This window comes from Kryptolebias marmoratus, linkage group LG6 (assembly GCF_001649575.2).
Source record: "Kryptolebias marmoratus isolate JLee-2015 linkage group LG6, ASM164957v2, whole genome shotgun sequence".
NCBI classification, from domain to species: domain Eukaryota; kingdom Metazoa; phylum Chordata; class Actinopteri; order Cyprinodontiformes; family Rivulidae; genus Kryptolebias; species Kryptolebias marmoratus.
In genome coordinates, this window is record NC_051435.1 from 12580084 (window position 1) to 12604334 (window position 24251).

At 41.4% G+C, this 24251-nt stretch overlaps 1 protein-coding gene across 7 annotated transcripts in view; it reads right to left on the minus strand.

The window, feature by feature from the left end:
* Positions 1–24251, minus strand: part of zmp:0000001200 (dedicator of cytokinesis protein 9) — a 76921-nt gene that overhangs the window by 3629 nt on the left and 49041 nt on the right. For 2 of the 7 annotated variants that reach the window (XM_037976249.1, XM_037976252.1), the window contains exons 8-51: positions 23672–23846; positions 22908–22960; positions 22058–22132; positions 21822–21962; positions 21102–21314; positions 20897–21019; positions 20565–20647; positions 19591–19713; positions 19344–19423; positions 19045–19232; positions 18809–18874; positions 18626–18718; positions 18179–18302; positions 17987–18105; positions 17377–17463; positions 17176–17265; positions 15846–15961; positions 15479–15548; positions 15267–15392; positions 15096–15167; positions 14797–14943; positions 14611–14694; positions 14396–14507; positions 13022–13200; positions 12814–12930; positions 11572–11683; positions 11344–11477; positions 9232–9346; positions 9039–9105; positions 8900–8947; positions 7102–7238; positions 6090–6205; positions 5868–6005; positions 5574–5756; positions 4997–5110; positions 4697–4912; positions 4251–4308; positions 4056–4162; positions 3688–3810; positions 3493–3606; positions 3259–3264; positions 1914–1943; positions 1203–1349; positions 903–1113 (exon numbers count right to left, since the gene is read on the minus strand). In XM_037976249.1, coding sequence (XP_037832177.1) covers positions 903–1113; positions 1203–1349; positions 1914–1943; positions 3259–3264; positions 3493–3606; positions 3688–3810; positions 4056–4162; positions 4251–4308; positions 4697–4912; positions 4997–5110; positions 5574–5756; positions 5868–6005; positions 6090–6205; positions 7102–7238; positions 8900–8947; positions 9039–9105; positions 9232–9346; positions 11344–11477; positions 11572–11683; positions 12814–12930; positions 13022–13200; positions 14396–14507; positions 14611–14694; positions 14797–14943; positions 15096–15167; positions 15267–15392; positions 15479–15548; positions 15846–15961; positions 17176–17265; positions 17377–17463; positions 17987–18105; positions 18179–18302; positions 18626–18718; positions 18809–18874; positions 19045–19232; positions 19344–19423; positions 19591–19713; positions 20565–20647; positions 20897–21019; positions 21102–21314; positions 21822–21962; positions 22058–22132; positions 22908–22960; positions 23672–23846 — 5032 coding nt within the window. Of the gene's footprint in view, positions 1–902; positions 1114–1202; positions 1350–1913; positions 1944–3258; positions 3265–3492; positions 3607–3687; positions 3811–4055; positions 4163–4250; positions 4309–4696; positions 4913–4996; positions 5111–5573; positions 5757–5867; positions 6006–6089; positions 6206–6228; positions 6895–7101; positions 7239–8899; positions 8948–9038; positions 9106–9231; positions 9347–11343; positions 11478–11571; positions 11684–12813; positions 12931–13021; positions 13201–14395; positions 14508–14610; positions 14695–14796; positions 14944–15095; positions 15168–15266; positions 15393–15478; positions 15549–15845; positions 15962–17175; positions 17266–17376; positions 17464–17986; positions 18106–18178; positions 18303–18625; positions 18719–18808; positions 18875–19044; positions 19233–19343; positions 19424–19590; positions 19714–20564; positions 20648–20896; positions 21020–21101; positions 21315–21821; positions 21963–22057; positions 22133–22907; positions 22961–23671; positions 23847–24251 lie in introns of those variants that run through there. The other 5 variants (XM_037976250.1, XM_017422679.2, XM_017422681.3 and 2 more) reach the window with 3 other exon arrangements.

Consider the following 24251-nt stretch of genomic DNA (forward strand, 5'->3'; position numbering starts at 1 on the left):
GGGGGGGGGGGGGGGGACAACAGAAACACACGTGAGGAGCTCAGACCTTCCATATGTGTTCCTCAGTTTTGACTGTACTTTATAACAACGGGGGAGATAAGGAGACCAGGTTGAACTTTTGTATCCTTTGACATCATAAAACAATCCAGCTGTAATTAGAATTAGGAAATGTTCACGGTAAATAGCTGACACGTTGAAAAGCTAATCAAGATCTTGTGTTCCTGAGACTTTCTGCTGTGTTACGTAACACCTGAACAACTGATGGGATGATAAGAAGATTTAATTTGAGAGGAAGGTAAAAACCTGCATTTAACATGAAAGTAAAATGATCTTGAATTATGATCTTACTCGTAGAAAGCTTTTAAAAGGAACAGAGTTAAATTCTGACTGAATTGACGAGCTGCTGGTCTCACTATCGCTTCGATAATTATCTAAAGTCGTCTGATGAAAAAACATAATGATATTGTTCATTTGCAGCAACGTTTTTTAAAAAGGTTCACAATAAGGTTGAAAATGTAAATCATGCTGATATTGCACATTAATCTTTGAAAGATACGTGTCAATAAAATAAACAACTGAGTGGAGTTAAAAAAAAAATACATCTGTTAGAGAAATAGAAAATATATATTCTTATAAATTATAACCACCTTTAGAGGGATTAAACCTGATTTCTTTTAATTGTACATAAATCTTTGCTGGATTTCTTTCCCCCTGATGTAGCTCCCTAAACTACAACTATTTAGAAGAGATCGTTTTAATGACAGATAATCTAGATTAGCAGAAAACATTTGGTACTCTTTGAGAAAAGACTTCGCTCAGTTTTATGCCAAATACATTTCAACACTTTAGTCCAGCTGCAGATAGTATAGAAATGTAAAAAAAGAAAAAACAAAGTAATTTACTGGTCAGAATAGTTCTGCGTTTGCACTGCTCCTCCACACCGCCCTGCTTCTTGCCCGATATTGTGAACGGCATCTCAAAGACAAATCGGCGGATGTTGTGGCTCCTCTCGAAGTCCGTCTTCCTGTCGGCCAGCTCCTTCTCGTCCAGGTACGGAGTCACATGTGTCACCTGGATGTACGCGTACTTGGAGTCCAGGTCTTTGGGATTTATCTGGGAGAGAGAGAACACAAACCATTAAAGGCGACGGATAATCAGAAAGCTGAAGCTTTTTTACCCATCACCGAAGCACAAAGTCTCACCCTCCCAGAGTCCTGAATCATCTTCACATTCTCCTGGCCAAACTTGTCCGAGTACAGCTTCAGGAGCCGCTGGGAAATCTCAGACAGAGGGGTGAATTTGGGTTCCTTGTAGATGTACTCCTTACCGTCTTCATCTTCGAAGAAGCCCTGAAGAACAGAACAATTCCAGTTAAATAAACACAAAGCCAGAGTTTGTGTAGTGGGAAACAAAAAGTCCAACAAAAGCACATCAAACTACACGGGAACTGTGAGTGGGACACACTGCAACACTGATAACACGAAATAATTAAAAATTAAACTTTGTGCTAACACTAAAACGTACAAAATGCCATCTAAGATTACAGACTAGAAACTACAGGAATAACTAGTGTTAGTTCATTGGTATAAAACACACTAAAGGAGATCAATCTCACACTGTCAGTAACAAAAACACCTAGATTTGTTATTTCCTTTATATTTTAATGGTAAAAAAAAACAAAACAGTTGTTTAAAATAAAAAGTCAAGCTAAGGAGACGAATCAGTTCCTTCAAGGGTTTCCTATGATGAACGCTACAAAACTGAGGCTGGAGCACGGCAGGAGTTAAAGAACTAAAAATAAAAGTTAAATAAAAACACAAAGCAGCACTGCAGACTGCATTAGTGAAGGAGCACAGCACAAGCTAAATCACCACTGCAGGTCCAACTAAAATATTACTTTAATACCAAATTACCTCAGCCTCTGAGTCAGTAAACTGGTACTGCTACAGGGGTGTGGAAAACACACACACACACAAAATAAAAACACTGTTATTTCTTAACTGCAAACACTATAAACACATGTGACGCGCTCTAATTTAAAACTGGCCAGAATGCCAGGAAAAACTTTAAACCTTTGTTTTAATATCTCACATAAAAATTAAAAAATAAAACAACACACACCTGACAAATAACTCATGAAACAGAAGAGCAAAAATGAGGGTCGGGACTGAGATTAAACTGGATTATTGAGCACAGAAGCAGAAACGGTGAAATGAGGCCAAAGTGAACGAGCGGCATGCAACAACAACAGAGTGACCGACCGATCCCGGCTCATTCCATGTCAACGCAACAAGGCTTTTATTTTGTTGTTTTTAAATCAGGTGAAAGGTCAATCTATATGTGGCAGAAAAGGATTAATTTACATTATGTTATTTTACAAGGAACCATCGAGTTTATTTAGAGTCTGTTACTCTGATGCAGATTAACTCAAGTCAGACATCGGATATCGTTTCCTGGCTGCAAGTTTTATCAACAAGAGTTTGATCGGTCCTGTTTGTTGCTCTTTTCACATCAAAATCAAGGATTACTGAAAAAATAAAACTTCCTTTTCTTGGCTGTCACAGGAAGACTTCACTAAACAAAACAAAAAAAAAACCGAGGGCCAGATTTAATAATATTTAAATGTCATCTGAGGGGCCAGATAAAATGTTACCAGGGGCCAGATCTGGCCCGCGGGCCTTGAGTTTGACACATGTGGTTTAAACCAGTAATTATGACCATAAGTTATTCTGACTGCCAACATTAAACCCACAGTGTTTCCTTTTAGTTACTAAACATGTCATTATTGGATTAAATCAGCACAGATTTAAATAAAGAGACTGAAACATGATGAAATGATCCCTTCAAAGGGGACTTGAACATTACATTTAAAATAATTACACAGAAAACATTTAATGGAAGCTAAATAGCCCCACTTCCTAAAGTAATAAAAGCCCTGAACTTCCAAAGCAAAATAAGAGGCTTACGACATTTCAAAGTCTAAATTTTATCATAATTTAGAAAACTTCAGAATAGTTTCTTCATTCTTTGAAAATAATCTTTTGCATAGATTCACCTTTCAACAGAAAAAAACAAACGCCATCTAGGAACAAAATCTAAAATGGCTATAAAAAGAAAACGACAGGAAAATGTGAGCTGACACGGAATGGTCCGACTGGCATTTAAAGCAGCAAGCTGTGCTCGACAAGTGCAGACGGATTAAAACAGCACCAACGCCACAGAAAGACTCAGGCGAGCAGGTTCTCCTGCATGACTTACCGCTGCCTTCAAAGAGGATATAAAAAGCAGAGAAGTGGATTAAAGTGGGTCACAAACTGCAGCTGCAGGAGGTCACGCTCTCAGAAACATCAAACCCTCAGCAGCTTTTTTTGGACAAAAATAAGCTCTGCTCGTGCTCTTCTGTGAGGTCATGGTTCAATAATCACAAACAACAGGTCCCTTTTTGGACAAATAACCCCGGTGGACAGGATATACCCCTGCAGTTTGACTCACCTGGCCAAAGAAAGCCACTCTGAAGTATGTGCCCAGCAGCCTCTTTCCTGTGTGCATGACCTCTGTCACCTTGCTGTACCCACGATGCAGCGTGTCGTACAGGTGAGCCAGTTTCTGTCGAGGTTAAGAAATGGCTTCAATTACATGCAAATGTTCGGACGGGGAGATTAGGCTCCTAATGAGGGCACCGTTTACCTCAAAGTCCCTGCGCTTCTCATAAATTGGAATTATGAGCTTGTAGATGTCAGAGATGAGCTCGTAGCGCTCGGCTTTCCACAGCCCATCCGCACATTCCTCCAAAAGCTCCATTAACACATCCTGAAGGGAACGACAAACACAGAGGACGCTGCATAAGGCCTAATTTACATAAAGCGTCAGATAAGGCACCAAAAAGCTTCTGGTGGAGAATAGTAATTGTGGACAAACCGGTGTTATCACAAACTGCCCTTTTCAGCTTAATCTTTAGTCTATTTTTCTGGGAATTTCACTGATAATGCTGAGAAACCTGCAATCTGAAGTTTGCAGAAGCTGCAAAATAAACACAGAAACGATCGTTTCAGTACCTCATTGAAGTGGACGTCCTGCATGCCGACGTCCTCCATCATTGCCGCTTCCTCGTCAATGTTTGGGGTCACGACCCGGAAAGCTGAGCAGCCCTGCTTAAACATGCCTGCGCGCAACGACAGAATCAGATAAATGTTTCTTACCAGCTGTGAAAAAACAAAAAACAAATCCTGTTTCTGTAGCGAGAGAAGCACCTTTCCTCCGGAGGTATTCTGCGACCAGCGCTGCAACGTGAACGTAACACATGGCCGCCTGTAAACGAACAAGATCAACTCTGATCAGAACAGCGAATGGAAACAAACACAACAGATTTCATTACAGATATATAATCCTAGAAGGTTTAAATGAAGGCAACTGGACTTCTTCTAGGCTTCTCATTCGAGGAGCTTCCTCAGTTCAAACTAAATAGAGCTGAACTCCTGCAAATCACTCTGCTTCCCCTCCCTCCTGAGGGTCATTAGGGCCTGGTTCAGCTTGAGAAAACTTCTCATATGAGAATTAAAACATCTTTGAAAATAAAAAAGTCTAGTTCCTTTCATTTAAACCTACTAGGATTATAAGGTGATGAGCATCAAAAAAAAAAAAAAAAAAAAAGCAGATAAGTCCATCACATCAAGCAGAACGGTCTCGGATCACAGACCTCTGACAGGTCTCCATTCTTCACATGGATTCGGGCCATGCTGTCGAGCCAGGTCTTGCGCAGCTCGGGCGTGCTGGCGTACGACTTGGCGAGGCTGTACTGCAGGTCCACGAGCATCTCGGGGTCTCTCTCGTGCTCCTTCATCTGAGCCGTGGCCATCAGGACCGTCCTGATGCGTTTGGTCAGGTCCTTCACATCTGATGGGAAAGCTGTGTTCTGTTGAGGAGGACGCAGTTATCAGAGGAAGTTTCATTTTCCCGTTCTTTTCTTAACAATAACCATGTGCATGAAGCTTCTCACCTTTATGGTTTTATCGCTGTTGGCACAGTTGTTGATTATTGACAGGGACTGCTGGAAGCGGGTACTTCCAATGCCGATCACATCAGCTATCAACTGACTGACAGCAATCACCACCTGAAGAAAAACAGATTAATTAATTGTGTTTTACAGACCATAAGGTTAAGAGGAAAAACCACAAATCGTCTAAGTATTTCACTTAAAATGTGCCATTTTCTTTTCTTTTTTTGAACTCAAGAAAACCAACAAAAATCTGAAACTCTAGTAAAAGTAATAGTATATTATTTTCAAAATGGTGTCTTTGCATGTTTGACCAAGATGACATATTAAAAGTTGTCAAAAGTAATTTTAATTCTACTAGTTAATATGAGAAGTACATGATATAGTTTATTAAAGCACAGATATTGGCTTTTTTCCTCCTCAAACTAACCAAAGTAAAAAGAAACACAGGTTTGGTGAGGCGTAACAGTAATTCTGATCCTCCATTTTACATCCAAGTCTCATATACTGCAGCTGATAAGACAGTGTTTAGTACATTTTTGAGCTGGGTGTGGGGTTTAAATCAGGAGAGCTACCTCACCTGTAAGTGTGTCCTGACAAACGACTTGCGGCCCGTGTAGTCGAAGTTACTCTTCATGAGAAAATACAGCAGGTGGGCCGCGTCGCTGCGGATGGAGCTCAGCTTGGAGTTGCAGCACTTCAGGATCTCGTAGCAGAAAGCTGCACACATATCTGCACGCCCTTCGAAAAATGTGCATGGGAACTAGAAATTTTGGGGGGGAAGGAAAATACTTTTTTTTTGTTTTTCCTGTTATTTTATGCCACGACAAATAGAACATTATTAGAAATAAGGCAAATAAAAGCCTCATCAAACCTTGTAGATGAAGGTGCGCAGCGACGTGAAAACCTGCTTCAGGGCCGTTTCTGACTGATTGATGCGCAGGAAGCAGAGGTGCACCTCAAACACCTTCTTCATGAGCGGACTGTGGCCATGATCAGAGCACAGCTGCGTCTGTGGGAGGCGGGGGAAGGCGTATCAGCTCAAAAACTGTGACTCTGATGGAGCACAAATCCTAATAAAAGTTGTATTTAATACCTTGAAACTCATGATGAAGATGCTAAGAGTGTCCAGGACGGTTAGGCACACTTCAGTGGCAATGTTGGCCTCCAGCAGCGACTGATTCAGCACATCTGCATCCGAGTGACTGTAGGCTGAAAAGACACGACGGAGAACGCTGTAGCCCTTTCATGTGGACGTAAACGTGTGACGCAGTGATCGTTTAAAACATTTCATGGTGTGTCGCTCAGCGTTAAGGCAAAGCTGGTCTGTGAAAGATGGATAAGATGAAGGCAAAGTTTCATCCCAAATGGAAAATTAAATAAATAATTGGTGACCCGCTGGTGGGATTCAGTTTATGGCATCATCTGTGTTGACTCGTGCTGGGGACATACTGTATGTCATGCCTCAAATAAAAATAAAAAAATTGCAGCATGACTAAAATACCAATTTAACATATGAATAGGACATGGCAAAGTTTTTATTTTTGGACGCTGCACATGTGCATCTTCTGTAGGGACACTGTATTCACTCGTTTCTAACTGTTAAATAAAAAAAAAGGTTTATTTTTCTTAAGAGTGTGATTTTTGGAATGAAACTAAATCACAATTTATATGAATGTCTGTAAAAATGATGTAAAGGGCAGAGCGGATGAGCTGAGCAGAGGAATGAGAAGGTTAAAAAAGCTCAGTATAAACAGGCATGCTGCTTTTTTATTTTTATTTATATTATTATTATTTTTTTAAAACCAAATGGACAAAGCAAGAAACAAACGTCCTGGGAACCTGACACATTCTTACCATGCTCTACAGATATTCCAAGTAAACTTGAAATCTTTCTTACACTGAAAACACAAAGAAACTGCATTAAATGACGCCATTTAACAAAATGACCACCTGGCTTCCCTAAATTCCTGCCTTGGCCCCTTTTTTTTTCTTCTCTTAAACGTTTTCAGCTCGACTGACAGAGGATGAGAAAGAGGATGATGACAAGCATGAGGAGTCAGACCACTTCGAGGTGAGGATGAGGAGTGTGTTCTGATGACACTTACTGTAGTTAAATGTGAGTGAGTTATCCAGGCTGCTGAGCTGCTGTAAGCGGGCATGCATCATTCCCGCCCTGTTACGGGACACAGGCAGAGTCTGAGACTTCCGCTCGTGTGCCACGGGTCCTGCCCCGTCCTGGTTCCTGATGAGGACACAGGATAATGTCAGAGTGCCAAAAACCAGCAGAGCCACAGCGAGCCAAGCAGGTGAAGATGAGCGAAACCAAAGTTCTACACGACAGAGAGGAGCTGTGCAGAAAATGTGCAGATCTTATGAAAGCGTGTGACGTTTTGAAGGTAAAAATGTGGTTTGGCATGCAGCTTATGGTGATGATTATTTCAGCAGTGTTGGCAGTATTAAAGTGATAGTTCAAATCTTTTGATATGGGATTGTATGGAAATGTGACAAACAATTAATATCTTTCCTGTTGTAGATAAGCTCTTTGAATGGCATTAGTTTGATAAAAGAGTTAAATTCTGACCAGACTGATGAACTAATGGCTAGTCCAAGTGAGGCCAAGCCCAAAACCTAACCAGGAGCTCTCCAACCTTATATTTAAAGGTCCAAATTGGATTTCTAGATAAGGTCAAAGGCCTGCAACAACTAGAAATAAGCAAAAATCATTTGTTAAACTTGCTTACAACCTAAAAAAAATGGTTCTGTTTGCCTACAGTTGTTTGTGAACTTCCGCTGCTTTAACCTTTGATAGTAAAGCCTAATGTGCACCGTAGTTTTATAAGAAACTTTAATTTAAAATGTATTTACCTTTCATGCCTCGACAAAACAAAATGCCTTTGTTTTCATACAAGAATAAACATGAAATAAACTGAACTTAAAGGCAGCAAGACAGTAAGATTAAAATGATTGGAGGTGAAAGTTACAGATGCCTTGTTACAGTTCTTACTGTTAAAATCCAAACATCCTAAAGTGAAAAATGGCGCCGTCTGCCTTCAGTGAGCTGCCTAAACCTCGGCACAAAAGCTGTTGTTAGATAGCGTAACTGTTCATTTGTCGGGCGGCCATAATATGAGCTTTTTACTCCATTTATAGCTGAAAATGCACTCACACAGCTATGTGGTGAGGACAAAATAATGTGCACAAGCTAGAATACAGCTTTGCAAGCCGTGCACACAAAATATGACGGCATGGCTCGCTGGTTGCAAACACTCAGGATTTAGTGACACTGCAACTAAAAATGTGTCCATTTTCTCGCAAAATGAGTCGCCCAAAGAGCTATCTTCAACAGGTAAAATATTAACTGTTCCCAGCCTTTCCACAGGACCCCTTTTCAAAAGATCCAAACTAATTCTTTTTAAAACACAGCAAATCACAGCTTAAGCCATGCATGTAAGAACACGAGCAGCGATAAGTGTCACACCACTGCAGCGTCTCTGAGATAAGGAAGTATCATGCAGTGAATCTGCCAGTTCCACCTTTTAGGCTTACCCAAGCAGGAGAGGGCAGGAGCTAGGCTTTATTTAGTTAAAACTTGCCGGCATTAAAGTGAATAAGAGGTAGAAAAAGTGGTGGGAGGTTAGAGAGAGTGAACACCCACAGGTATCTTAGCGCGGAGGCCCAAAATCCCAAATTATAAACAGAGACTGAATAAATGAATAAATCAGTTTGAATATTTCACCCACTTCTAATTAAAATACATAACAGTCTTATTTGCAGATGATCAAAAATAGGTCTAAATCACATTTATAACCATTTTAAACTGTATGAAACTGTAGAAATATTGTGTTGTCTTATAATAATCAGAAGTCCATGAAAGGAATTATTGATCTGTTACATCAACATTACCTTGCAATGTATCTTTTTCCCATGTACCTAAACTGATGGAGGCACACCCTAAGAGAGGCAAAGATAATTAGTCATTTAACATTTTTAGAAGCGCCTATTTTAACACCAAAATGCCCGATAGCAACGGTAGGCGTCTTACTCTATTAAAGTGAAAAAGTCCATCAGCTCAGCGGATGAAGATTTGTTCCAGTAAGTGAACAGAGCATCTGGAAAAGACAGAAACTGACACTGTAGAGACATTCTTTTTTTCCCCCCATTTTGTTTTTTGTATGGTAAATATAAAAAAGGAGGCTCTGGGGTTTGAGCCCCAGCAATAGGTGGTGAGATTTTACCCTCAGACATGCTTTTAAGTACGTGCAAGAAAACCATGAGGAGGCTCTTGATCTCTGCCTGGTCCAGCTTGTCGCATCGCAGCAGGGAGCTTCCCAGGGCTGAGGCAGGCTGGTTCTGGAGGGACAAAATCAGGCTCGTTAGACAAACGTTTCATCCTGAACGTTCATCAAGGTAAACCAGCCCAGACAGCAAAGAGAGTGGAGCTAATGGAGGTTAAATAAACCACACATCGGCTGTGTTCTGGCAGAGATTTGTTTCTGTTAAACCACATTTGGTCCAGTAATGACCAACAAATTTAAGTCGGGTTTTGGGTGTGTAGTTTTTGCCCAGCTTGACCTCAGTATTGGCACATTCAGCCTCATTTGCACTGATTTGTCTACAAATAATGATCCAGACATGGACTAATTTTAACAGCCAAGACTGTGTTTGAGGGGATTTTGGGACATAATTGAAACCCTTGTTGAGCCGAGTTATTTCTCTTGGCCTGCTGAATTTGACTCATTACAACGCCTGACCAATTTAGCTACCTGGGAAAGTACTGGTTTACCACAGGAATCCTTTTGCAGCCATTAATCGAACCCTGACGTGTGTGACTGACACACCTTCTGTATTTTCTGACTCATATAGTCGTTTTGACTTGATTCAGGCCTGGGATAATGCGGTCAAGATGCAGTAATAGAGCGATTCGCTCAGATGTTGCACGCCTCTACGCATGCTGGAAAATATGTCTTTACACAACAAAGGCCATTTCTCCCAGTGGAGGCAGAGAGCAGTAAGAAAGCAGACCCAAAGCAGTGAAGCAGCAGCTCTACCACAGCTAAAGGGGGCTGGAAAATAGTCTTTCACCAGCATTTAGTCTAGACCGTGAAACTGTCTGGGGATGACTTCATGGAAAGCATAAAACCATTAGGAAACTTTTCTTTGAAGGCTTTTTAGAGAGTAGAGAACGTCAAGGCTGAAGTGAACAATGCAGCAGAGGACTTGTTTTATTTCATACATTTATGGTTATTTGTTATGTTTCAGTGGTTTCTGATGTGGCGACTGAAGCAATCGCACGACACAAATTTAAAACGCACACAAAGAAACACCAGAATAAAGCCGGAAGCTCAGAAAGTCCAGATCTTTGTGTAGCATAAACCTTTAAATAATTACTTTGAAGCTGTTTCTGAAAAATCTAACTGCACATAAAGGTGAGAGGTCCCTTAAAGTGACAGCTCAGATCTTTTAAAGTCTGTGGAGCAGCACGGAAAAATGATTATCTTACTTGTTGTAGATAGCTTTTTGAATGACCTGTTTAATTCTGGTGAGCTACGAGCGAGTCGGTGCAGGCCGAGACCAAAATGGATTGCTGTCGTTTTAAAACAACTCCAGTCTGAATAATCTCAGCACCTCATGCCAAAGGTATTTTACAAATCTTCATACCACCATCAGTTTTGCACGACGTGGTTATTAAGGCAAAAAATACTACGATACTCCTGCTGGAAGCACTGCAGGCTGCACCTAGTTGCGCTTGCAAATAACTATGTTTTGTGAAGTTATCGGCAGCGTAAATGTTTCGAAAATAGTCTCCAACATTTTGAAAATCTGTAATGAGATGAATCTTTGTGAGGCGCTTTGTAGCACAAGATCGAAGAGGAAAGCCTGAAACTCTCCGGGCAAAGAAACAGCTCAGAGTTTAGGGAACCAGGACACTCCAGGACACAGTAACATTCCCAGATGGGACACTCGAAGGAGGTGTGAAGGAAGGAGGCGTTTTGTACTTGAAGCGAAATGCTGGACAGCAGGACGCTCTCTGGGACACGTGGGACGGCGAGCAGTGAGAAGTCTACGGTGGGACACTTTGTACGGGAGGAGAGCGTGCCGTCTTCCGTCTCCAGAAAGAAGAGTGGGACACTGACGGAGTGTCTCCGAACAAATTCCTCCGCCTGCCGTGGTTTCCATGCAGCAAGGGCAGGAAGTTAAAGGTATAAGTTAAGAAGGATGACCTTTCTGTGACAGTTTTTCTCACAGCCTGGGAACTGGGAACCAACACTGAAATAAAAGCTGCCTGTCGGAGGGAGTTTAAATGAGATTTCCAGTGAAAATCGGCATGAAATTGCTTCACAGAATACCTTGTCCAGAGAGCTGCCTTTGTCATTAATCCTCTCGGGCAGGCTGTTCAGAGAATCGGTGCTGATCAGTGAGCCTCGAGAGTCGGTGTGGCGCGCAGAGCTAATGTTCGGGGTGGACACTCCATGAGGAGAAGCTGTAGAAAAGAATTTAAAAAAAGAGCCGTTTCATACCAACCCTTCAATTAAAGCACTACTTTCGAAATATTCAGCCATCATTTTATCTCTTACTGGTGCCTGAGATGGCTCCAAAGACATCCTTATGCAAGCTGGTGTCCAGGAATGTGCTGGACCTGGGCGGTGTCATCAAAGCGTTGCTCAGAAGTGGATCTTCTTTTCCATTCTGATGGAAAAAAAACACAACAGATTAATTTAAATACCTCATTCAAAGCTAAACTAAGCAGTTTGAGATGCATTTTAAATCCTAGAAATGTGCTTCAAATGCACATTATCTTAAACTACTTTTGCAATTGCACTAAAAATAAACACTAATGTTCCTAGAGGGTCTAGAGCACAATTTAACTTTATTAAACTTAAAATGTCTTAAAAAAAAATTAAAAAATTATGTGGTTTTTGGTAAAAATGACAATTTCTGCTCTAAGCCTGACTCAACAAACAAGCAAACAAGAGAAATAATACCCTTTTGGAGGTGTAAATCATTGCCAATCTTATTTAAATATTTAAAGACCATATTAGTGCCTTCAGAGTGATAATGCACCACACATTATACAAGGATTAAAAACAAAAGTACACACTAGGTTTAAATTTCTACTATTAGCAGAGAGAGATATAAAACTCATTTCTAGCACATTTAAAAGGTTGATTTGAGTGTTTCAAGCTTATTTGGGCTGAACTAAATCTACTGCATATCTGCATGTGTAACGAAAGATGCTGGGTTATTTCTTTCTGTGTTATTTGTACAGGAAGTTCTCTGCACACAACATCCAACCCTGAAGAGTGAGATTCATTGTGCTGCTTTGTTGTTCTTCTTGAGCCATATTTTTAAACACATTTTTAAATAATACTGAAAGAAAAATCTTAGTATTTATGCAAATAAATTGTGAAGACTGATGTCACCTTTATAGCAAACCTTCATGGAGATATCTTTGTGTTTCCAGCAGGTACAAACACATTTTTTTTTATTGATTATAAGTACATTTGTTGTTACAGTCTGATCACACTTTTTCCTTGCCTAGGTCATATTTTCAAAAGATTTATTTCACACAGAAATATGTGTCAGGATAGTCCACAGACCGGGCCGTTTATAGAAGTGTGAAAACCACCAGACATAAATTATTAACGTTGTCGAAGCAGGTTTCTTTCCTGCCTTTTCCTTCTATTTGAATGTTAACATTTTTTCCCCTCTTTACACTGCACATTATTTTTTTAAATTACAATTGATATTGTCCTTAATTTGTGTTATGACTGAAAGACCATCAGCACTGAAGAGCAGCCACTAGGTGGCACTCTTACATTATTGGAGTGGTTGATGGGGAACGGGGAAACTTCCTTCACATTCAGCCTGTTGACATTCTCTTGAAGCAGACCAAACAACGGAAAGTACAAGGTGGACAGCCTGGCCTGCTGGCTCTAAAAACAAACAAAAAAAACACCCGTTTAATCAGGTAACAGGGCAATCGCGTACACACACACAAGTGAAAATGCAGGAGGCGCCACAAACCTTCGAGGTGTAGCGGTCATCAAACGTGTGTTTGACCATGAGGTTCTTCAGCACCTGGATGGCCGTCTGACGAATCTCCCTGAACTCCTGCAGAGCCGCGCTGACCTCCCTGAGCAGCAGCCCGACCAGAAAATGGTTCCTGCAGAAGTCTTCGGTCAGTGAGTACTCCATCTGGAGGTCTGAGGGGCAGAAAGAGGTTGGCGAGGATGTGATTACCGAACGACGAGAGACGGAAACAAACAGACGGAAGGAGGTGAAGCCACAATCAGTCTCAAACGATGGGAGTGAATGGCTGATTCAATAAACCTTTAACACAATTACATTAATGCAAAAACATGAAAAGTGTGGACTGTCCGGAGATTGTTGATGTGATCAAATCCGGTAACCAGGTAGCATAACTGTCCTAGAAGACAACTTATTAGCAAGAAACAGCCTAAATGAGGGGAAAACAGACACAAAACCAAGATCAGACCATCATGTTTGACTGATTTCCACCGTATGACTGAGCCGTTGCACGTCACCAGCGTGAAGATGAGATATAAGCTGGTGACTGAACAGCAGCGACTGTTCACTGCATTTCAGACAAGAAAAGCAACCTCAAATCAAACACACAAAGACACCTTTACTATTACTTTACCATTTCTAAAACCTGCATTTTTAACATGCAAGAATAAAATAAACTTGTGATTTATTCTGATAATAGGCCCTCTAATAACTATAGTCTGAACTGTGACTCTCACAGCATACAATTAAGCAAAGAACCAATATTAATTCAATCTTTAGCTAGTAACAAGCTAAAATATGAGCTTGCTTGTTCATATATTAGCTAGTAACAACAAATGCACATTTTCCCCATTTATTTAGTTGATTCTGTAACAGTCACCAAAGATACCACAGTTTGACACATATAATAGTCTTTTAGCATCAACAAGGTGATTCCCAAAGAGCTATTAGCTGAAATCCTGTCATGCAGCATCTCTCAGGGCCTGTCAGGTTTCTGCTGGATTTTTCTTCCTGTTATTTAAAGGCATAACTTTCCGCTACTATTCATCTGCTGTAGATTTTTTTTTTCCCCAGGCGTGACACTTTTTCTTTTGTCCTCCGCTTATTTGCTTCCTTATTTTTTTAAGCTCAACGTGCTGTCGTGGTCAGGCACCAGGAATGAATGGAAAATTATGCGAAAAAGCAGCTAATGTCCAAAGAAAAAGTTGTAAATCGATGAAGATCACTTTAAAAGAACACAAATATGTCTGGTTTATTTAAAATAAAATGTAAGTAACTTCACTTCAATCTTTTTGTCAAACGAAAGTGTTGCAGTTTCACCCCGGAGCCACTTAAAGCTGCCTGTAAGTTGTGTGAATTTGTTTTTCTCACCTTGAAATCTTAATATCCTCCCCTTTCCAAAAGGCATGGGCAGGTTTAGGGGCACGTAGTGTTCATGGTTGCACACAACACGCAGGAACTCAAACTTGAACTCAAACAGTGTCTGAAACAAACAGAAACCAGAGAAACACCCAAGTCTTTACTAATTACATTTTACATTCATTCATTTGTTACCATGAAAGAAGTTATTTGTGTTGTCAGTGCACCTTTGGGTCTCCAGGCATAAAGCAGTTGATATAGTTGTTGATCTGCTTGAACACAAAGCCTCGGTCCATCAGGTTAAAGCAGCGCTGCAGAAAGGAGGGGGTGGGAAAGGATGTTCGATAATTATTTTCCCGCAAACAGAAGACATGTTGGTATCGGAAGCCCCGAGAGGAAATGTGGCTCCTGACCTTTACGAAGACGGCCAGGCTGTGGTTGGCATTTCGAGCGGCGTCCAGGTTGTCCTTGTACTTCTGGGTGATGTGTGGCATCATCATGTTGACCAGCGTCTCCACGGTGTGATGGAAGGGTGCCGAGAAGCGCTGATTTCTGGACAGCTGCAGGACACGGCACCGACGTTGGTACAAATGCTCTCATCCAACAAAACCCACCCCCGTACTAATACTTCGACTGTCCTGCTGCGTCTATCTACAGGACGTAGCATGCCGTGGTACGGAAAAAACAAGAGGACACTTCGAAGCAAACTCACCCTCACTTTGCAGCTTTCAATCAAGAACTGAGCCATGGACTTGATTAAAGCTTCAAAGAAATACCAGGAATACTGCCGGGACAACCATCCATCGGTAAACAATAGAGAAAAGAGCTTATTGTCAATTGTATTTACATTGTGTAAGCGTTAAAAAAAAAAAAAAGAAACTACCTTGAGAAGCTTGTTACATGTCAGGAAGTCGGTGGAAGGTTTCAGGATTGCAGTCATGGCTTTTGCCAACTCTTCGTGCACAGTTCGGGTGGTTGAGGACGTGAAACGCTCAGTCCTAAATACGTACTGAATCATTCAAAAACGGACACGTCAACTCTCCCGCACAGAAGGGAATAAAGTTACAGTGAAAGTGGACAACGTGGGAGTTTTACCTTCACGTAAGAGCGAAGGTAGTGCTCCAAGCCTTCCTCGTGGCACTGGGCGACGATGTGAATCATGACTCTAACAGAGAAAAATGAAAGAGAAAGGCAGGAATTTAAAATCAATTTAATTTAAATTTTGCTCATGACTTTATCAGACAGGCATACTGACATGCTTAAGTGTCTCTCAGACCTTTCACTTGTTTACTTTAATAACGCAATCAACAACAACTTGATCAAATTTACATAAAAAGCCCTTTCCAATAATGATTTATGATACAGAGTAACACTACTGGCTGGAGTATTAGAATAATCATAAATCTGTAAGATTAAGGAATTAAAATGATGAAAAACAATGTGACATGTCAGGAGGACTTGCCTGGTGACGTTTACCGTCACGTCCTCTTGCGTGTTGCTGGTCAGGACCCTGAACAGCTGATTGAGGATGGTGGGCAAGAACTTGATCATCACGTGACCCTCCATGGCATGCAGACTCTGAGGGGGACAAAAAAACAAAACCGAGGGTTAAATCCCTCCATGTAAAATGAAAAGAATGAAAACACAAAACAAAGGGTTGATAAAAAGTTTTATTAAGTCCAGTATATTATAAATAGTAGACAAGATGACTGTGTTAGTCACTCAAACTGTGTTGCAATGCCTGGAAACCTGAAATTTAGTTACTTGTGCATCAGTGACTGAATACAGGAAGTTAACACAAGCCTGATAAGTCATTTGGAGAGCTGCCATCCACCACAGCTGACCTGTTTGAGCCTCTGCCTATTGTTCACGTTCACCGATGTGTTTACATTAAAACCCACTGGACCAAACCCTGCCTTCACCAAGGGAGCAGTGTGCAGAGATTCCCATGGACTAATAGTCAGTGTTATGAAAAGCAAAATACCAAAGGTATAAAAAAAAGAAAGAAATATTAGGCCATCTGAGGAAAAGACTGACAGATTTACAGGCATCAAGCCGGACCTCTGAAATAAAATGAAATATATATAAATTGCAAGGCAGAAAAGGCAAAGTTCTGCACAAACTATATGGAAGAATGTGCTGCTGGCAAGCCACAAGGCAGATAAAATATCTTTCAAACTGTCTGAGTGCAAGCCTGGCTGTTTGTGATTTCATGGCACATTCGAGCTCGAGAGTTAATACAAAGCAGTTAAGTGTGAATTTTTGCCACGCCTTTCTTCTCTGCAGATGTCATTGTAGCCAAACGTTAAAAACTAATTTTCCGCATCAAGGCAGAACACGTGTTACGTGATAAGACCCTGAAATGTAAACCACGTGCCAAGACGGGTGGAGAGATGACTTAATGTAGTGTTTTAGGTGTATTTTGTCCATTTCTGCCAGATTAATTTAACAGCAGGAAGTTCTGTGGTATCCACACTGAATCAGAAACAAAGAAAATCCTTTAACAACGTTTTGAGTCTATGTGCTATCATAAGAAGTTTCATTTTCTGTAAGAGTTTTGTAGTTTATCTGATGTTCTTGCATCTTGGTTGGTATGTTGCGGCGGACCTGAAGCACTTTCTAACGCTTCAGTCAAAAGTTATGTCGTAAACCGCCATAACTCCTAGCTGCTTTCACGGCATTCATGACCGCTGAGAAATTGTAGCTACACAGTCTGAGCCTCCCCGCACTCAAATAAACAAAATCACAAACTCAAAGCTCAGAAGGAAGTGAGCGTCTCAGGACGGGCTTACCTTCAGGTATTTGACCAGCTCTCCTCCTGACACCTGAGCTGCCGATGCAACGCTCTGACAGTGTTGAAAGAAGTTGTGCAAATGTTGATCCTGAAAAACCAAAGGAAGGACAGACACGGAGCTTTATCTCACGCTGCAAAGAGTAACGTATTGCGGAGCGACGTGACGCAGAACAATCGGATGTTTTTCACGTGGACCGACCTGAGTGTACACAGTGGACACGAGGTGAGTGGACACTCTGAATAACGGCTTCCCTCCGTCGACCCACTTGACCTCAGGACCCAAATTCTGTAACAAGACAAACAGCAGGAGGCTGTGTTTTATCAGGATCACTATATAAGAATCATAACAAAAGGTAGGTGTGACTCACGAGTTTACGAATGGTATAATAAAAAGGAGCGATGCAGACTTTCTTATAAATGCTTTATCATGATGGTAAAGTTTTAAACACTTTATAAATTATTCACAAACACAGATCAGTGATGAGAGAACTGCATACTTAGAGATTCTTTAAATCTCTGTTAGAAGAAGGTGACTGTCTGTAACCATCTGTCAGTGGTTTGTTCATGTTTGTGGGTCTTTTTCTGGTTCTTAAGAATGCATTTCTTTTAAACAATCCATTTCTTTTACTAAATGCTTTTATAAATTTTCTTTTGTTAGTGTTTGATTGATTGTACGAATGCTGGTTCAGAATTCACACATATTTTCCTGTTTATAGCTTCTTCTGTAGGTTTTTTTGCTAAAACAAAACTTTCTTTACATGACGATGAAGCCAGCTTCTCATCATTAAACAGCATTAGGAGCGCTCTACCTTGCTGGCTCCCTCCGGGCAGCTCAGGTATCCAGCAGGCAGGTTTGCAGCCACAGAGACCTGACTCTCATTCATGATGACTCGGCCGTCCTTCAGCAAGGGGAGCCAGGCGTAACCCACTGAGCGCAGACACGGAGGAGTTAGCCTTGGGCTTAACATAGCGAGACTTGGAGCGCGAATGCCACGGTTTACCTTGCATCTCCACCAGGTCTCTCTTCTTGGTGCTGGCCTTGCTGTTGCTGTCACAGCTCACATGGTAGAAGGTGAAGAGCAGGTGATGTTTCTCATGGAGCTGCGTTGGCAACTCGATCTTGAACTAAACCACGAAGTAAAAAAAAAAAAAATCATTACGATTTAGGAATGATGCCATAGATCAGGGGTGGGCAATCCTGGTCCTCGAGGGCCACTATCCTGCCTGTTTTACTTGTTTCTCTGCTCCAACACACCTGATTTGAATCAATGGGTGATTAAAAAGCTTCTGCAGAACATGAAGAGGTGATTTAACCACTGAATCAGGTGTGTTGGAGCAGAGAAACAAGTAAAACAGGCAGGATGGTGGCCCTCGAGGGCCAGGATTGTCCACCCCCACCATAGATGGTGGTAATGAGCATTTCTAAAAATAGAAATCAAGCGTCTTACTTCATCGTAGAATTCGGGGTTGTGCTGGTGGTGTAACACTGAGGTAAAGGCATTTTTGGTAAACAAGGGTCCCCCCGGTCGCCCATAGATGCACTGAGGAATCAGAAAAAACAGCTTCTGAGTTGCTGCAGTTGACAGGAATATCCTCTGAAGATGTTCTGGAGACTTTTAACACACATTTACCTTCAATGGAACAGCTTCTTCGTCATCTGAGTCCCTGAACTCAACGCAGACAGCTATGTTTCTAGCCTGAGGACAAAAAGTTAGAGAGAACAGTTCAGCAGCTTCGACTCAAAGACGATGCGGGGAAGTGGAGGATCATCCCACGGTGTAAAAAAGTGACACTTTTATGTTTCAAATTCCCACTCCTGCGTCAGTGAACCCATAAAACAACACTGAGGGGTAAGCGGCGGTGCTACCTTCGCGAATGACTTCTGGCTGTCGTATTTCAAGTGCTTGGGGTAAACGTAGAGGTGATTGTTGTAGATGGTGAAAGGCTGAGAACATTTGGCGATGCACGGCACAAACTCCTCCACCTCAAAAAAGATGTTTCTCTTCTCGCTGACATCAAACTGCTTCACAGGAATGTAGGACGAGGTAACACAGTCTGCGCGCAGAAACAGGAGAGATGAGACCAAATCAACGCTTGGCAGATGACGTGAGCAGTCTGGGTTTCGTCTCGTCTGCTGGACTCAAGCAGGGATCTTTAAGGACTTACTTGTCAAGTCAGGGGCAACGCTGTCGATGGTGACATCAAGGTTTCCTAAAATTACAGGCAGTTTGGCCATCTTCTCCGGCCTGAGAAAATAAGAAATAGACTCAATGTAATCTACCAAAAACTAATGGACAAAGAGTACGTGAATGTATTTACAAACGTTAGTATTTTTCACTATGGTAGTTATTTTTGTCGTCCTGAACATTTGCAACATTCCTCAGAGGTTTTACAGCAGAGAGACATCACTAACTTTCTGAAATCAGCCAGCAGTTTGAGCATGTCGTCGTTGGACAGCTTGTTGCTGTCCTGCCTGTACAGAGCTGAGAAACGAGCACTTTTGTCAAGTGTCCCTGAAGCGTCTTTGAACAAAGGTCTGCAAGAAAAAAAAAAAAAAAAAAGCAAAAGAGTAAACACTGGACTGTACATTCCTGTTAGTGTAAACCAAATTCTTGGTTAATATTCTGTTTTACTGGACAAGAAAAACACAAAATAATAGGATGTAATTTCCAGGAATAATCAATGCATCGTTATTTCATTAAAATATGATTTTAATTATGTGCAAAATGTCAAAATATTAATGACAAAAGCTCAGCACAATTTTCTGAACCACATTAAACAGCTGAGCACAGAAATATACAATTTAATTTGATATAAAACAGAGAAGTTACTGTTATCAAATTTGTTAAGATAAGATTGAAGTTCAGAAAGTTAACCAAACAACGTTTTAAAGTTACATCAGTATTATTTGTTTTGGGTTTTAGGTGCAAAATAAAAGCTGTGAACTAATGAACTGTAAAAATGATAAGCTGATTATATTCCAGGAATATAACAGAAAAAAAAGTAAAGTTAATAAACCATTTTATTATTGCCTACTACTATGAAAAGGGGTCAATTCCTGTATCTTTGTTTGTTTGGCTGTCTGTTAGCAAAATATCTCAGGAATCAATTCATTCTAATGAAACTCTCATAAAGTAATCCTTTGATGTACGTCTACAACTGATTAACTTTTGGAGTCAGATCAAACAGCTTATTTGACCTTAGCAAACACAAAAGTGGCTTTAACTTGTTTAATTTCACAGATATTGGGCTAAAATGTGGTGAAGTAGTGGCTGAGAGTCAACCATGCTGTATACGGTGCTGTGACAGTGGCTGAAGGTAAATAAAAACGATTAATGAAATCTGGCATCAAACGGAGGAGTAAATGTGACGAAGGAGATAAAGTACCTTGCTGCCCAGGCAAAAGGCATCCTGTACTGGCCCAGTCGACTACAAGCCAGCTTGGCATTTTTCAGGACCTTCTGTGCCATCTAGTGGAAAACAGAAACACACCGTGACTCTAAACACACACACACAGACTGAAGGATTGTTATTGTGCTGAGAAAGTACCCAGAGTGCTGCCAAACTTAATACAAGTACACCTTCTAGAGAAAATAATCTCACTTCAAAGAAACCCGCTGGCCTGAATCACAATAAGCCACCGTGCGCCCCTCAGGGAGCAGATCTGCATCGGTGCAGCCAAAGTCAACGTGTTGATCTGTCTGAGGAAGGTTCTGTACCTTGGTGGAGTCTGAGCTCTTCATGTACGGCTCAGCGCAGTGGTTGATTCCCCCCTGAAGCACCTTGTCGATGCGAGCCACCAGGAAGATGTCCGGGTGAGGGCACGTTACCGAGAACACTCCCTGAGGGAATCAAAATGTCAGATTTTAATACGAGCAGCCACACTTAAATGCTGCTGGTACTTTTTAAAATTTGGTTTTCCACCTGTCGGGGATACTGCAGAGCAGCTTCTGACACTCCGTGGATAAACCGCTGCCCCTCATTACGGGCGTCAGCCCCTCCGTTTATATACTGACTGGTGTTACTGGGAACCATGCCCCTCACAGACGGGTGGTTCAAGTCAACATGGAAGTCAGAGGAGATTTTTCTGCCGTTCTGGATGTCAAACAGGGACAGGGTCACATAGAATGGCTCCACCTGGAATAAAACCCCAAAAGACTCTTAATTAGGCCACCGATAATGATGCTTACCTTCATGGGAACTATTTCCAGGACACAGACAGATAAGTTGTTTGACACAAATTTGGTTTTAAAACTGTGAAACACACACAGAACTGGTTTCAAATCAGCTGACGTCTCGAGTAAAGATCAGGAAAGAAAACCTCGTTTGCTGGAAGGATCACTGGCAGCTATTCCTGTAAAACCTCTGTGACTCTAGATGACCATACTTAGAAGAGGAATATGTGGAGTATTTAATTGACAGTTATTGCTGGGAGGGACAGCAGGACATTAGATTTCATTAGGCTGTTTGCTGTTCCTGAGCCGGTAGTCTGGTTGCTATGCCAACAGGAGTCCATCAGCAGCTCATTTAATGAGAAATGTCCGTCCGGCCGCTGCATCGAACCATCTCATCCGCCTTCAGTCAGGCGGGTAATGATATCTCTGTTATTTCGAGGCCGCTGGAGCCAGAAGAAGCCGGCCTTACGTTTGTCGTCGGCCCCTCCTCGTTCTCGGCGACGCAGCTTTGCAGGTTAAACGACAGGTCGTTGCAGTTCACCAGCACACGCTTGCCGAACTTCTCCTCGAACTGCTTCACGTCCGGCTCTATTCCTGAGAAGTCAAGTTTCTGCACACGGCACATAGAAAGGTTTTATTTTTCATCTATAATGTGTTAACACTGTTAAAAAAAGGTGAACTTCCTCCTGCGTTGAGTTGGATCACCTGTGTGTCTGGGTCCAGAGTGAACAGTTTCAGTCGTGTCTCGTTCCTCATCCTGGACTCGACATCTCTTGCGCTCTGAAGCAGAAGAAAGCCACTCGTTAAATCGAACCCCAAACCATTTGAACAGTTTCACTCTCAGTTGGTTTTATCATTAGGACTTCTTTTTTTTTTGGTCATCTGCACCCAACTGGAAGTGAGGCTTCATATTTTACAGATGATTTTTGCTGAGCAGACAGACTCGGTTTGTGCCAACATTCATCCAACTCTTTTCCACTGTGAGCTTCTGTCTCCACAAATATATGTATAAATCATTATGTGCTATTAAGTGCTCTACCAGCACCAGGAATGGTTCCTCAAAACATTAAATACTAAATTATTTCGAATTTTTCTGGATCTCTACACACAGTATATAATTGTCTATCTTTTATAACAACAGTTATGTATTTTTTCCTACACAAAAACAAATTTCCCCAAGGGGACATATCACTATTGCATTAGCGCTCTTGCCACTTTCTCAGTTTGTCTCTTTTTTCCCTAACTTGGAATTTTCTGCTGAATGATGCCTAATGCATCTCTTCAGGCCCAGTAATTAGTTTGCAATTGTATATTTTTTTTAGCAAAAGAAAAGCTGTAATAAATGATATCCCTGAGAAAACCAAACAGGTCTGTCTTTAATGTCAGATCCATGGAAACAAATGAATTACTGCAAATTAGATGTGTAATCTTGAACCCTCAATTGAAGCCATATGCTTGCGTCAAAAGAGGCCTCGTCTTTCACTTTTTCAATGAGTGCCACGATCCGTAGTTTTGCCTGAATACACGAGCATCTAGCTGAGGGATTGAGACCTACCTGAAAGCTGTCAAGGCTGCCAGAAGAGCTGTCTGACTTTCCAAGATCATCATCTGTAAGACAACACAAGTCACAATAGATGCAGCGCGAAGATATAGGTCGTAACTCAAATGGCATTTTAAATCTCCTCTAATCGTGTAGCGACATGCGAAAGTTCAGTAAACCGTAAATCAACAGCGCAGGGATCGGCAGGATTCAGAGGAAGATGCAAGGAGATCTCAGAGGAGTAGTTCAAGAAACTGTTTTTTTTTTCCCTTCTCCTCTTTTGCATAGGATAATTAATAAAAGCTGAAGCGTTAACAGGATTAGTGGTGCATTTTTCCTCCTCCAAGGCTGAGCTTCCTATGAGACAGGAGGTGAGCATTAAAAGTCTGGGTGGTCTGGTATTTCACCTCCAACAAGTACAGAACCAGGACGAGGAAGAGGAGAAAAGCGCCGGGACACGATGGTATTAAAACACAAGCTGCAGACAGTTTACCAGAGTAAATCCACTGATAATGATCAGATTTACTGGATGTAATACTTGAGGTTATCCAGCTCACAAAACAAAAAAGCACCATTTCAGTTTCTATCTGCAGTTCAGTTTCTAAAAAACTGACTATTAAAAGGTTTCATACATAAAATAAAAGGCATCAAAAGCTATTTTGTTTAATCCTTTAAACAAAGAATGTTTTCAGGTTAAATATTAGTCTTTGTTAAGAATTTGGATAATATTTGGACTGACTTGGAATAACAGTCCTTTTCATATAAAATAACAGGCACACCATCGTGAGCGTCTCCGTTTCTCTTCTCCTGCATCGCGATCTCGAAGCTCGTGTGCAGGATCTTGTTCAGTGTGTTGATCCAGTCCTCCATCTCTGCCTCGCTGTCCGCGGCCAGCAGGTAGGTGCTCTTATCCTGCATCTTCAGCTCAAATGCAAACCTCCGAACCTTGTTATTCTGCGGACGCCACAAAGAGAAAACAGGAGAAAAGGGTTTTCTTTGATAATATCAGGAAGAACACATAAAAGGTCTTGGACAAGAAGATAGCATAAACTTAAAACTTGCTGCAGAGAAGAAAGAACTGGCTGCTATCTGATTCTTAAAATCTGCCTGACTGGTTTTAGCTTTTATAATATATATATATATATATAAAAAAAAATTCCCTTCTCACCCTCCGCGGGTGGTCTTTGTTTCATCCTCTGAGCTCGGGTCCTCTACCAGAGGCCTGGGAGCTTGAGGGTTCTGCGCAGTATCTTGGCTGTGCCTAGAACTGCACATTTCTGGACTGGGATGTCTGATGTTGTTCCTGGGATCTGTTGTAGCCACTGCTCCAGTTTGGGGGTGACTGCCCCTAGGGCCCCG